General features: G+C 33.3%; 1 protein-coding gene and 1 pseudogene across 3 annotated transcripts; both read right to left on the bottom strand.

Annotated features, from left to right (window-relative positions):
• Window positions 1-2,780: 2,780 nt before the first annotated feature.
• Window positions 2,781-6,276, bottom strand: LOC147273047 (uncharacterized). 3 transcript variants are annotated; one of them, XM_086227986.1, is made up of 7 exons: window positions 6,142-6,276; window positions 5,981-6,064; window positions 5,762-5,836; window positions 4,323-4,412; window positions 3,889-3,949; window positions 3,542-3,621; window positions 2,781-3,036 (listed from the first exon to the last, which is right to left on the bottom strand). In XM_086227986.1, exons 2-7 carry the CDS (start codon window positions 5,981-5,983, stop codon window positions 3,031-3,033), a joined length of 315 nt encoding a protein of 104 aa, XP_086084112.1. In that variant the 5' UTR covers window positions 5,984-6,064; window positions 6,142-6,276; the 3' UTR covers window positions 2,781-3,030. The 3 variants fall into 3 exon arrangements, with proteins under 3 accessions (XP_086084112.1, XP_086084113.1, XP_086084114.1); XM_086227987.1 differs by lacking the exon at window positions 3,542-3,621; XM_086227988.1 differs by lacking the exon at window positions 4,323-4,412.
• Window positions 6,277-9,225: 2,949 nt separating this feature from the next.
• Window positions 9,226-12,079, bottom strand: LOC147273046 (putative inorganic phosphate transporter 1-9 pseudogene; annotated as a pseudogene).
• Window positions 12,080-12,967: the final 888 nt, after the last annotated feature.

The following is a 12,967-nucleotide window of genomic DNA, read 5'->3' as shown; positions in this document are numbered from 1 at the left end:
TTTTTATCAGGCAATACCTTACATCTAATCTCGATTCAAAATATCATGTTCTGCAATTATACTTGAGGTTAGCTTTGTTTATATTTTAATTTTGATTCATTCCATATATGAGTGACAACAAATTTTGGCTGATATTTCTTATTAATGTTTTCGTATTGATATCAGATCTGGTGGTTGTCATTGTGTTTGCAACTTGTGGTGGCATTGCAACTCTGTCCACTATCATAGCTCTTGCTTTTTTTCTAATGAATTTCTTTTTGAAGATTGGGAATTTTCTTCTATACTAAGTCCTCAGCATTTAAGTTTGATCTTAATTTCTATTATTTTGCTGGCTTGCTGATTTATGTGATAAATTAAATATGATTTGTATTTGAGTTTGGTTTTAATCTCTAGCTTTCTTGTGCATTTGATTCACCTGGTTGAAGGATTTTCATAAGTGCATCAATGGTGCTCTGCATTTTCATGGAGACATTCATCAATGAGTGGCAAATATTTTCATGGTAATTTATTATTGTGTCTTACAGTGACATCTTGATTCAATGAGACAAATCAATACTACCTCATTATGTTTAAAGTTCAATGTTAAATTATACCAGCATTGCATTGTCTGTATGTCCCTTCCAACATTGATACACTTATTCCTCATATTGTTTGCATTAAATCCAAAGAAGGTGAAATGACTCATAATCCTCAGTTCACTACCTGTAATTTCTGTATGACTTTTGCAGACTACAATCAATTGATGGAGCTCACTAAGGAAATGTTGAGTGGTAAATCAATACTACTTAATTACTTGCTTATTCCTTATATTGTTTTTCATTTAATCAAATGAAGGTGAAATGACTGAGTACAATGACTTATGCAGACTACAATGAGTAGATGGAGCTCATTGAGGAGATGTTGAGTGGTAAGCATCATTGATGCATGTCTCCAACATATGCTCGTAGGAAGTTTGCTAACCTGAATGAATTACAGATATCCAACTGTAACATCACTGATTCTGGAGTTTCTTATTTGAAAGGTATTCCATAGTTTTTTCTAGTTGTCAATGCATCAATAGTTTTCTGCTTCTCTCAATTTCTGTTTTTCTTAATTGTTTGTGTACATACACATTCAAACACAATCATAGACTTTTTATGTATGCAATTAGAAAAGTAGGATGGTGACACTATTTACACACTAGCTATGTAGAGAGAGAATCCAATTTTGATGCACTACCGTCTTAATTAGCTCAAGCTGTAAAGGAGCAACAACTGATGATGCTCCTATTCTTAACAGATTTGCTTCTTTTTTTTTTTTTTTACAAGCTGTAAGAGGTTCTCTCTTCCCTTCCCCCTTCCCTCCCTCCCTTCCTTCTTCCATCCTTCTCTGATTTCACGTTTGATATGTTTTAGCTACTTAAAATGTAGAAATATTAATTTTGACTGTGGGACCACCACCTTGTGCTATAGTTTTTGTGGAGTAAATAAATAGTTGCAGATTCTTCTATCTAAAATGATCTTGCTTTTGTACTTATTTATAGAAGGAATATTCTTTATAATATGTTTCAATCCCAGCTGACCCAAATGCAAAAGATAAATTGTTCTCAACTTTTTGATAGTGGTCATAAATTTAATTTATATTCGGTGTCGATTCTAGCAGGTTTAACGAATTACATACATATATGAAACACCAATACATAAATTCACCAAATATGTAAATCACCTCTCTACACTTGTAGCAGCAACAAATATGTCTAAACATGAAAAAGAAAACACAAATTTTATTGATGTAGCAGCAATTTCCTTTGCATGCATGTATACATATGTGTACGTAAGTAAGGACATATGTGTGTCCAAATTTTCTGTTTAAACAAGTTGTTCAACATGATTTGAGTTTGTGATGCATAGTGTAACAATTTGTGTGATGGCTAAAAAAATTATAAACCTAGATTGCAGTAAATTTATGAGGACATGTCTTTTATAGTTGAATTTAATGTCTTTTGTTCAATTTGTTTTTATATATATATAGCTGGACTGCTAGTTGATGTTGAGTTTAATATATGTTATATTTCTTTTCCATACTCCCATTGACTTTTGTATTTATATTTGTTGTTAGTTTGAATCATGTACATGTCTTCTTTTTTTTCTAAGGTTTGTTGCTAGTTGAAGAGAATACACTACAACAAAAATGTCGATAGATATCAGTCGTGGACTGATATCTATTTGGGTAGCCGTCTGATATAGCGCGTCGTGATATCTAATGTTCATATTTTAGATATCAGTTTTAAACTGATATGTAAACATTGTTTATATATCATTTTTCTTTTTCAACCTGATGTCCTAAATACAAAATGGATATCTAATTTGATATTATTTCTGATATCTATAAAATCCGAGTATCAATAGTTCTGATTAATAGATATCGTATTTGAGGTAGAATATGATATAAAACCATAGTATCAATATCAGGTTTGAGGTAGAATGTGATTTAAAATCATGTATCAATATCAGGTATATGGTAAAATCTGATATGTAATCTGGCTATTAATATCAGGTATGGAACATGCCCTGATATCTAAACATTATTTATATATTAGGTCTGAGAAAGAACCTAATATCAAAACAGTATAACATTTCAGTTTTTAGACCAAAACTGATATTGTTTATTATTTCAAGTTTAAAAAAAGGATTTGGAATGTATGATATATATCAGTTTTTTTTCACCTAAAAGGGATATCAATGAATGGAACATACAATTGTGCCTATAATTTGAAATAGTCTGAAATTTGTACAAGTATAAAATCTTTCATTCCCATGTATTTCATATTTCAAGTAACAATAACATTCAAAGTACCCAAAAATGAATTACAATACAATATCCAACAAGTAGTTCTATAGTTAAGGAAATACATAATTACTAAGGTATGACTGATGGTACTAATTTGAGGATCCGAAGCGGACAACTTCATCTAGCTAGTGGAATAGAATCATTCACATCTTAAAGTTGTGTTGATTGAGACTAAATATACATAAGCTCTTCTCATGAACACTAGACCTGCAAAAGCATAATGCAATGGTCTTAAATATTATTGGCTAATATACTGAACAAATTGTCCAAGATTTAAAAACAAAATCACAACAATACACACAAGAAAAGAATCTATACCCAATGTTGTACATACAAAATAAAAAAGTTGATAGTGATGAATATATATATATAAAGGTTTTGACCAAGGTAAAAATGTTGATTGGAAGCATAAGAAATGGAAATAAACTAAGCTTCACCTAATCAGTTAATTCAATTGATTAATATATAACATATTATCTAAAGTACATGACACTCTAATCAAACATGTGTATTCTGGAGGAACAAATGAGGAAAACAAATTCATGGGATAAGTGGCTAAAAAAATTAAAATAAGCATAAAATTCATCATAAAGTTAAAACAAAAAATTTAAATCACCTATGAGGTATGTGGAACAAATCGAAGGTTCTTAGGCTTTAGTGAAATATAAAAGATATGCAGGTCATGTACTACAGGCTAGCTGTCGTGTCATACCTGAGAGATGCAGCCACCAAGTCCCATGCCCTCAAAGAATTGATGGAATATATATATAGCACTACTACAAAATAACTCATCTACAAAATAGATATATAAAACAATAAATTGAAATTGTACATTCCCTATAATACAATAATTGTATTTATAATTTCATTGTGAAAATACACTTAAGCATTAGGAATTATCAAGCTACTAACTATACAACAAAAATTATACTAGAATTGCAACAAATTCTAAAACCAAAGAGTTATACTTATTAATTAGAATAAAACCAAGTTGTATATCAAGTGCCAAGTAGGCCTTAAATAATAAGAAACTTGACAATTGACACTTAGAAACTTTACTTTTCCTTAGCATCTCCAAACAAAGCCCTTTGAGAGTCAAAAACTTCCTTATCACATCTATCTGCATAGACATAAACAAATACTAAGTTAAATGCTAAGTTAAATATTAAGTATCACATTTATCACATTAGCTCAAAACAGTTTAAGGCTGACTGGTTATCACATTTATCTGCATAGATTAAACAAATACTAAGTTAAATACAATCCTTAGTGTATCAAGCATCTAGAATAGCATCAATGTATGAACTTCAAGTTACAAGAAGTCACATAGTCAAAATTACAGAAAAATCTTTTGAGATTTAGTCACATATAGCAATTTACAACACCAAAGATTCCACCACAAAGGGCTTAATGTCTCACTAAGTCATTTCCAAAACTCATTAGATGTATAAGAACCCAAAAAAGATAAAAATAAAAATTAAGGAAACTCTTACTGTAAGGTAATAAGTCTCAGTTGGCAAGGTATAAACTCTTTTTGGATGCACCCTCTGCTGCTTTTTGGGGTCTATTTCCTTCCCAAAATTCTTACCAGAATATAAAGGAAAAAGAAAATAGTTTTATCTAAAACATGCAATTGGAGCCACTGATAATGAGTACAATGAAAAAGAAAATAGAGTTCAAATGTGGAAAAAGTTGAAAGAATGGACAAGGTTTCAACATGGGTCATATTCAAATCCAAGGTTCTCAACTGCTCTTTATTTGGGAACTAAGCATTTTGCCTTTATATCTCATTTTCATATCATATTAATTATAGCATTAGTACTACAAAGCCATTAGTGTTTCAAGATTACATCACATGCCATAATCCAGTATTAGCTAGCTAGAACCACAAATAAAGTAGAGGAATATCCAATGTACAAGCACTCACCAAATCTGAATTTAAAAAAAAAAAAAATTTATATCCGCAGCCACAAAAGAGAGGTGCATGATATTATTGTCACTTGTTTATTATGTTAATCCACAAGTATTAAATTGTGGATGGGGAATGATTGTAACAATAGGCAAAAGATCATTAGTACTTAAAAGTCTGTCAATTCTATTCAATATAAAATAAGATTTTATTTTATTTTTGCAATTTATTTTTTGCTGCTACAATAAAATAAGATTTGATTCTAGGGAGAAGTGTCTTTCTAACTATACAAGAAGGTGGAGGTGCCAATTTTCTAAGTCATTGCTTCAGAGTCAAAGTTATGAAGGAATCTTTTTTATGCAGATGAGGAAAATAGGAAATTCAAACAATTTGGACCCCACTAAAAAAGTTTTATCATTCATAGCATTTAACAAAACCATAGGTTTTTGAAAGTTGAAGTCAATGATAACACACATGATTCCCTTGCTACTTAATAGATTGGGCATTAAAATGGTCATCAATTTTATCAGTGCTTTTGTTATCATAAAGAATCTATCCTGAGTAGGTGGAATGAGTATCAGAAATTGTAAAAGTATCAGGTGGAATGAGTATCAATTTTCCCAAAAAGTAGCAGATGAAACATTATGCGAATCAGAAAGAAACTTTTACTGTAAGTTAATAAGTCTCAGTTGGAAACTCTTACTCTTACATTATACGAATTAGAAGGAAAAGGTAAAAGATATGAAATAAGGTTGTCCATAACATTTTGGCCTGACCTAAAAGCATCCGACTTTACCCAAGTTCTCAGTTTCTTCATCTGAAGATGAAGAAATGGTCCAACCCACTTCTAATAACTCTCTCTCTCTCTCTCTCTCTCTCTCTCTCTCTCTCTCACTCTCCACTATCAAAGGCGTGACCTTGAGCTTGTCATTTTGAGAATAAGTGCTGGGCGACATGATTCAATGAAATGAAAGAGAACAACTTGAATGCAACAAACAACCAGGAGGATGGGAAGAGACTCACCGCAAGAGAACGAGAATCGGAGGGAAGAATATTAGCCAATTTCCTCAGATTGGTTGAAACCCCCTTGTGAGCAAACTAATTTACCCAAAAATTCAGAAAACATAAACCAGCACAAATACAACTAAATCACAAACCAAATGCTCAATCAAACTAAATCAAAAAATCCAGAAACCAACTAAATGAATTGGGGAAAAAATTAAAAACATGATAAACACTTACCATAACCTGTCGAGAGGATCTTCAAGCGGCAGCGGCGACGGCAATAGAGAGGCTGGGGTGCAACTGGTCAGGTGAGAAGTGTGTCTGCAAAGGGAGAGGCTAAGAGTCAGAGGGTGAGAGAGAGACAGAGAAGTGAGAGTGACAGAGACAGACGAACTCACTAGGAAGTCTGGGAGTGGCGACAACGACGGCGACGGCAGGTGTGTGAGGCTCAGCTGAGAGAGTTTTTGCGACTTGCGACTTTGCGAGAGACAGACATACAGAGAAGTGAGAACTGACCTAGGTTTTAATTTTTTAGTATATATAGAATTTGTATTTAAGTGTTGGGAGCTAGGTTAAGTCGGAAAAAAATCATTACATATCAGGTATGTTTGGGTGTTAGGACAAGAAAATTATAAATGGTATGTTAAGATATCAGTTGATAGTTTAGATTGATGTCTTTATAAATTTTTAGAAAAAAGGAAAAATTATATATCAGTTGAAAAAAACTATGTGATATCTAATAGAGTTTAGAAATCAGCTAAAAAATTAACTGATATTATAATTTTTACAATATCAGTCAATTTTAAATCTGATATAAAATTGGTGATATCTATTGACAATTTTGTTGTAGTGATAATAGCTTTACTGCTTTTATCACTAAATCATGTATCTGTATGGTCATGAAACAAAGAACTTGGACCTTTTGGCTTTTGCAAAGGAATTACACAGCATGTTAAAGACAAAAATGCTCCATACTGCCCTCCCTCCCTCCAATCATTTCCCTCAAATTATTAGCTTTTTTTTTTGTTTTCTTTGTTACTTCCTTTTCTAATCAATTTTTTCTCTACCATTCTTTTCTCTCATTGGTGGTGACAGAGGCATGCATATGTATGGTCAACCTTGCTACTGCAATGAAAAATGAAGAGTGGTACACCAACTACTGGAGATGCACTTTAAGTTCAATGGAATTTGGGTTCATACCATGTTTTGAATGAGGATTGCAAGTCTGGCAGCTAAGTGGATCATTCTTTTCATAAGACAAATAGTATTGTTGGGGTTTTTTGTAATACAAGTTGTCCTAGATTTGGTTTTTGTTGTTTAGTTTTGACATGGAGAATTGATGTTTATTGAAAATCTAACTTTTTGTCTATTTTACTTATCAATTAGACTGAAAAATATTTTATTATTGGTAGATTAATGGTTTTGCTTTGATTTTGAACAATTGATAGATAACGTACTATTTTGTTACTTAATTATTAGGTCAAATTGGTGGTTAACATTGGTTTGCCAAATTAATTATTAAAATATATATATGAATGACAACGTGTAATTCAAAGTTGTCAAAAAATAAACAACAACATGCGATTGCGTGTTGTTGAAACCTTACCGCAACATGCATAACACGTTGTTGATTAACTAGACTACAACGTGCGCACGTCGTCTTACACCCACTATGAACGAATGATCAGATATTGTGACGACGTGCATCGCCTTTTTTAGCAACATGCAATGCACGTTGTTAAAGGATCTCACTTTTTAACGACATGTCGTACGACCACGTGCAGGTGCACGTTTTGTATCTACTTTAACAATGCACATTGCACGTTGTCAAAGGGTTTTTTTTCTTGTAGTGGTATTTGGCTGGTACCACACCGGTTCATCTCCTTTGATCTTGTGTTCATGCAGGAAGATCTTGTCAGCTTCAACCAGTAATTCCATAAGTCTTGATCATCATAAGTCACCATCCTAATCATCATCCAACAAAGCTTCCTATTAGCCAGATCATCCATTTAAGTTGTTGCATCTATCTTACGGAAATTTGCATCAACAAGATTGATAAAAACGTGAAACCCTAAATCCTAAATAAAACAAAAATCAAAACCCAAAATTATAACCCTAATTAGTGTGAAAACAAAAATTAAAACCCTAATCAGTGTGGGATCTTGAAATTAAACAAAACAACTTCAAAATTTTAAAAATTTATTTAGACATTAAAGACTTTCGTGATCTTTCAGAGATAGAAAGAGAAACCTTATGTTTGCTTCCCTATTTCGTAACCAACGACAGCTGAGAAAGAGAAAAGGGCGAGTGAGAGAGAGGAAGAGAGAGAGCAAATCGAGTTGGTTTGAGAGAGACAGCAGCAGAGAGGGTTAGAGAGAAGAGAGGGTTTGAAGAAGGTGAGAGAGCGCATCGAGAAATCCAGAGAGTTTGAGAGAGAGCAGATAGGTTTGGGACCACAAGTGTCAACTCAATTCATATTAAAACCATAAAGTATGTTAAAAATTTTCTAAAACCAAAACTCATAAATTTAGAGACAGTTGTGTGAGTTTAAAATGTATTAAATTATTGAATGATTATTAATAATTACAACTTCAAACTGGAGTCACCAGTGAAATAAAGGAGGACTTGCAAGTATAAGAGTCTCCATTTACTGAACAGGGGGGTCAGATCCATAACAGGCCCCATTTGACCTGTGTGTAAATTAAGGCCCTAATTCTTGTAGTGAGGATTCCCATTTGGAACTTGGAACGATCCATCAAACTTTGTACGTAGAGAATTTAGGTGGCCTGAGAAGAGAGCAAGATAACGACGGGAAGCAATTTTCTGTTGCTCAGGTATTAATTTGTTTATATCGTTGAATTTCCTCAAATTCTTGTTGCATATTTTACTTATTTTGAATCATCTTCATTAATTAGAATGGAGGAGAGCTTGGAAACCGGATTCATATATTATCCCACCACTTGAGTTTACCAAAAACTTCAGCAGAAATTCCTGCAACTCCAAGATTCTATACCTTGCAAAGTTAGAGCTAAGCGAGGTTGTGCCACTCATCCTCAAAGCATTGCAGAAAGAGTAATATTTTTCCATATCTGTAGGCAGCTAAATTTTGTTTTTAGTGAGTTCAACCATATATGTTCTTCAGACTATTAGTACATTCACCATATTTACTTACATTGTGGCTTTTAATGGTCTTTTTCTCAACCATTGAACATTCTCTATTTTTAGGGAACATGTATCACACAATGATTTATTGATGGCACGACTGTCAACACACGTACATCTTGAACCATCTTTTTTGGGTGTAAGCAAAGCAAGCACACCGGCCACAAGGGCTGCATCAAATCTAATCTCACATAATTACAAATGCTTTTAGCTAGAGAGGGAAATCTAGTCCATTAGTTCATTGTGATTAGAGACTCAAAGAAAATGTTGTATCAAATAATACAACATAGCTTCAATTAATACTGAAATGGTTTTTATCCCTACGGAGTTGTAACTTCATCCAACGATGGATGTGGTGTGATCAAGCTACCATCGATAAAACTTCTACGCTGGAAACGTCCACCAATATCGGATTCATCAATGTCTTCTTTCTCATTCTCTTCCAAGGATCTGCCTGTGGTTTCACTCGTAAAGCAAATTGTCACCAGCATTCCGACAATACAAACCCCACCCAAGATCACTAATGAGGTCGACATCCCAATTGCTTTGGGATAACCATTAGTTGGCTCACTATGTGAAGCCCACAAAAAACCAACTGCACCGATGATAGCGCCCACCTTCCCAGAGGCTCCAGATATCCCATTACATGTACATCTAAATCTAGCTGGAAAAAGCTCTGCTGGTACGTACTATGAAAGTGGTAGTGTTTGGTCCAAAATTTGAGAAGAAAAATGTGAGAGCGTAGAGGAACATGAAGCCTATATTTGTATGCTTCTTCCAATACAGGTTGTACGGTATCCCAATTGCAAAATAAACTATTGCCATGAAGAAAAACCCTATCGCTTGGAGTTTAACTCTTCCAATGCGATCAATGAAATAAACGGTAACCCAATAACCTGGAATTGTGGAACACACTGCAACGATTGCTTGAAGTTTTGCAACATTATATGCATCTTGGTAGGCATTCACTTTTGATTTATGTGGAAGATAATGGTCATAAATTTGAGATTGAAAGAGGTTGCTGCTATAGAAGACGACGTCAACAAGAAACCATGAAACACCACACGAGAATAGATCGCGACCATGGAGACGAACAAATTGCTTAGAGAAGAGGGAGTATGATGATGGACTTTTTGGAAATGGTTCATCTTCTGCAGTTTGATACATAGAAACATCCAACACTTTCTCCATGTCCTTAGCTGCTTGGACGACATTTAGTTCAACCAAAGCAGTATATCTGAAAGATCAATTAAATAACACAAAAGGATTATAAATTGAAAATGCCCTAATTGAATCATTCAAAGAAATTTCCTATTTTTTACATGCACAATTTTCAAGGGGACGAGTCAGATTATTGGATTGCATTACTATATTAAAATGAAGTCAACTATTACATTGCAGAAGTAAACCTAAAGTACACTACATGCGCGATAGCCACAGCTTGCTTCAAAACCATCATGCATGTTCTGGTAATTTCTATGGCTAAGAAATGTTTAATTTATTTGAAATAGATAAATTTATAGAAAATTAGGAAAATATCCGTCAAATTTATATCTCTTTCATTATAACGTACATATTTCTTTTTTCATGTATTAACCCATTTGACTAGTTGACAACTCACCTACTTTTCATATTTATATTTTTTAGTCAACGTTTTTTAAAATTTAGATTTTGTAAATCTCTTTTATGCTCTCAACCCTTTGTCAGACTTTTTTTTTATTTGACTATTTATTGTTGGTAACTGATTTTATTGCTTCCTAAATCTTTGGTGCTTTTAAAGCTCATAATTTATTGTTTGGACTAACATGTAACTTCTACAAATCTTACTCAACATCCTAAGAGGGGAAATACCCTTCAAATTGAGGAGAACTTTATTATAAATTAAAATAATTTTGTTATAAATTAAAATGACTTTATTATTAATTTAAAAAATTTCTTATAAGTTAAAAAGACTTTATTATGAATTTAAAAAAAAATCTTATAAATTAAATAACTTTATTATGAATTAAAAAAATTTTCTTATAAGTTAGTGATTTAAATCTGAAATCAACATTAATTACATAATGGCAAAACTCATAAATAATAGGAAAATAATGAATTATTGTTATCCTACATGGCGTAAGATTTTGAATATAGGTTTTAGCTATTAAAAAAAAAAAGTAATGGTGTTAGACTTTATAAAAAAATTAGTTTAAAGGGCTAATATCCAAATATCCCATAAATTTGTAATAAGTGCATGGTATTTTTTATTTTTATTTTTTGTATGCATGTGACAGCCAATTATAATTTCAGATAAAATCAAAGTTAACTATAGGTGCGGGCTAGCTAGAGACAATAATTTAATGATTTCAAGCATGATCCTTCCTAGTTCCTATCCAAGGGATATATTGTTGTGGTGTACGTGTTGGGGTTGTTTGTGGGTTTTGAATCTATATACGTGGTTAAATCATGTTTAGCCAAAAAATAAATAAATAAAAGAAAAATATACTAATATTACCTAGCAGTTTCAGGCATCATCATACGCCAGTAGTAGGTCAAGCCAGCGGGGATTGCACCGATCATCACTATCAACCTCCATGCAGTATCAGCTTCCGGGGACGCGTTCGATCCGCCTTGGTCGAAGATGGTACACACCACCATGGTGACCGCCGAGCTGGCCAAAATCCCAAACCCTTGCATGGAGAACACGGCAGCTATAAAGGCTCCACGTGTCCTCTTGTTAGCAAACTCCGACATGATGGTAGCTGACAGAGGGTAGTCCCCTCCAATCCCAAGCCCCAGCAGGAACCTGAAGAAGCCGAGGCTGAGCAGCACAGCGCCCCTGGAACGCCCAGCAGACAATCCACACCCAATGGACCCCACTACCATGAGCATCAATGCGAAGCCGTACATACGACGCCGTCCTATGCGATCACCGAGCCAGCCGAAGACGAGTTGGCCGATGGCGGTGCCGAGAAGAGCTAGGCCCACCATGGTGGAGACGACGACCGGTGGAACGCTGCTGTTGTGGGGTTGGTCCTCGTAGTATTTCCGTCCGATTAGCTTCATGATGGGTGTAATGGAGAAGAGATCGTAAGCGTCAGTGAAGAGACCCATGCCTGCGACAACAATGGCTTTGAAGTGGTAGTACTGGATTTTTGCACTGTCCAGGGCAGAAAGGACTTTTAATGCCATTTCCCTAAACCACTGGGACTAATTAACTTAAGATTTGGGTTTCGGTTACCACCTATATATATATATATATATATATACACACATACATATGTACGTAATGTATGACACTGCTATGATTCCAAATGCTAATTTTTTATTGGGTTTTTTTCATATTTAATGTGGTACCTAAACTTTTATTTGTCCCAATTGAGTACCTAAACTTTTATTTTGTGTCTAATAGGTACCAAAATGAATTTCTGTTAAAATTATCAACAAAAGTTAGGGGCAATATAGTCACTTCAAAAAATTTATTTTTTAATTTTAATTTTTAATTTTTTTGTTTGTTGTGTGTTTTTTTTTAATAATTTTAAACATATAAAGAAAATAATTAAAATATACTTTGACTATATTGCCCCTAATTTTTATTGACAATTTTAACAAAAATTCATTTTGGTACCTATTAGACACAAAATAAAAGTTTAGGTACTCAATTGAGACAAATAAAAGTTTAGGTACCACATTAAGACAAGGGTCAAAGTTTAGGTACTAAATATGAAATAAACCCTTTTTTATTCAAAGATGATGACGTACGCAGGACTTGTAATGCCATCTCCCTCAACCACTGAGACTAATTAACTTAAGATTTGGGTTTCGGTTATCACCTCTATATATATACATATATACAGTAATACTACACTTATCATATTTTTATACCACAATTTTATACCATTTTACATGGTAGTCATACATTAGATATTAAAAATAAAATAAAAAAACCTAAAAAAAAAATATATATATTCTTCCAGTAAAGTAATGACACATCAGGTGGGATACAAATATGAAAAAAAAATGTGGACAACTAGCATTATTGATATATATACACATACATATGTATGTCATGTATAACAC

The sequence above is a fragment of the Dryas octopetala genome, chromosome 9 (genome assembly GCF_963921425.1).
Source record: "Dryas octopetala chromosome 9, drDryOcto1.1, whole genome shotgun sequence".
NCBI lineage: Eukaryota > Viridiplantae > Streptophyta > Magnoliopsida > Rosales > Rosaceae > Dryas > Dryas octopetala.
The sequence above is the reverse complement of the archived record's forward strand: the minus strand, read 5'-3'. Positions and strand labels throughout refer to the sequence as shown.

What these genes read in the sequence shown, in the direction of transcription:
- LOC147273047 (XM_086227986.1), bottom strand. An exon ending in CCGATTCTCGTTCTCTTGCG is followed by an intron (nt 4,413 to 5,761) that starts GTGAGTCTCTTC and finishes TATTCTGGTAAG; the next exon opens with AATTTTGGGAAGGAAATAGA. An exon ending in TTTGGAGATGCTAAGGAAAA is followed by an intron (nt 3,622 to 3,888) that starts GTAAAGTTTCTA and finishes TCTATTTTGTAG; the next exon opens with ATGAGTTATTTTGTAGTAGT.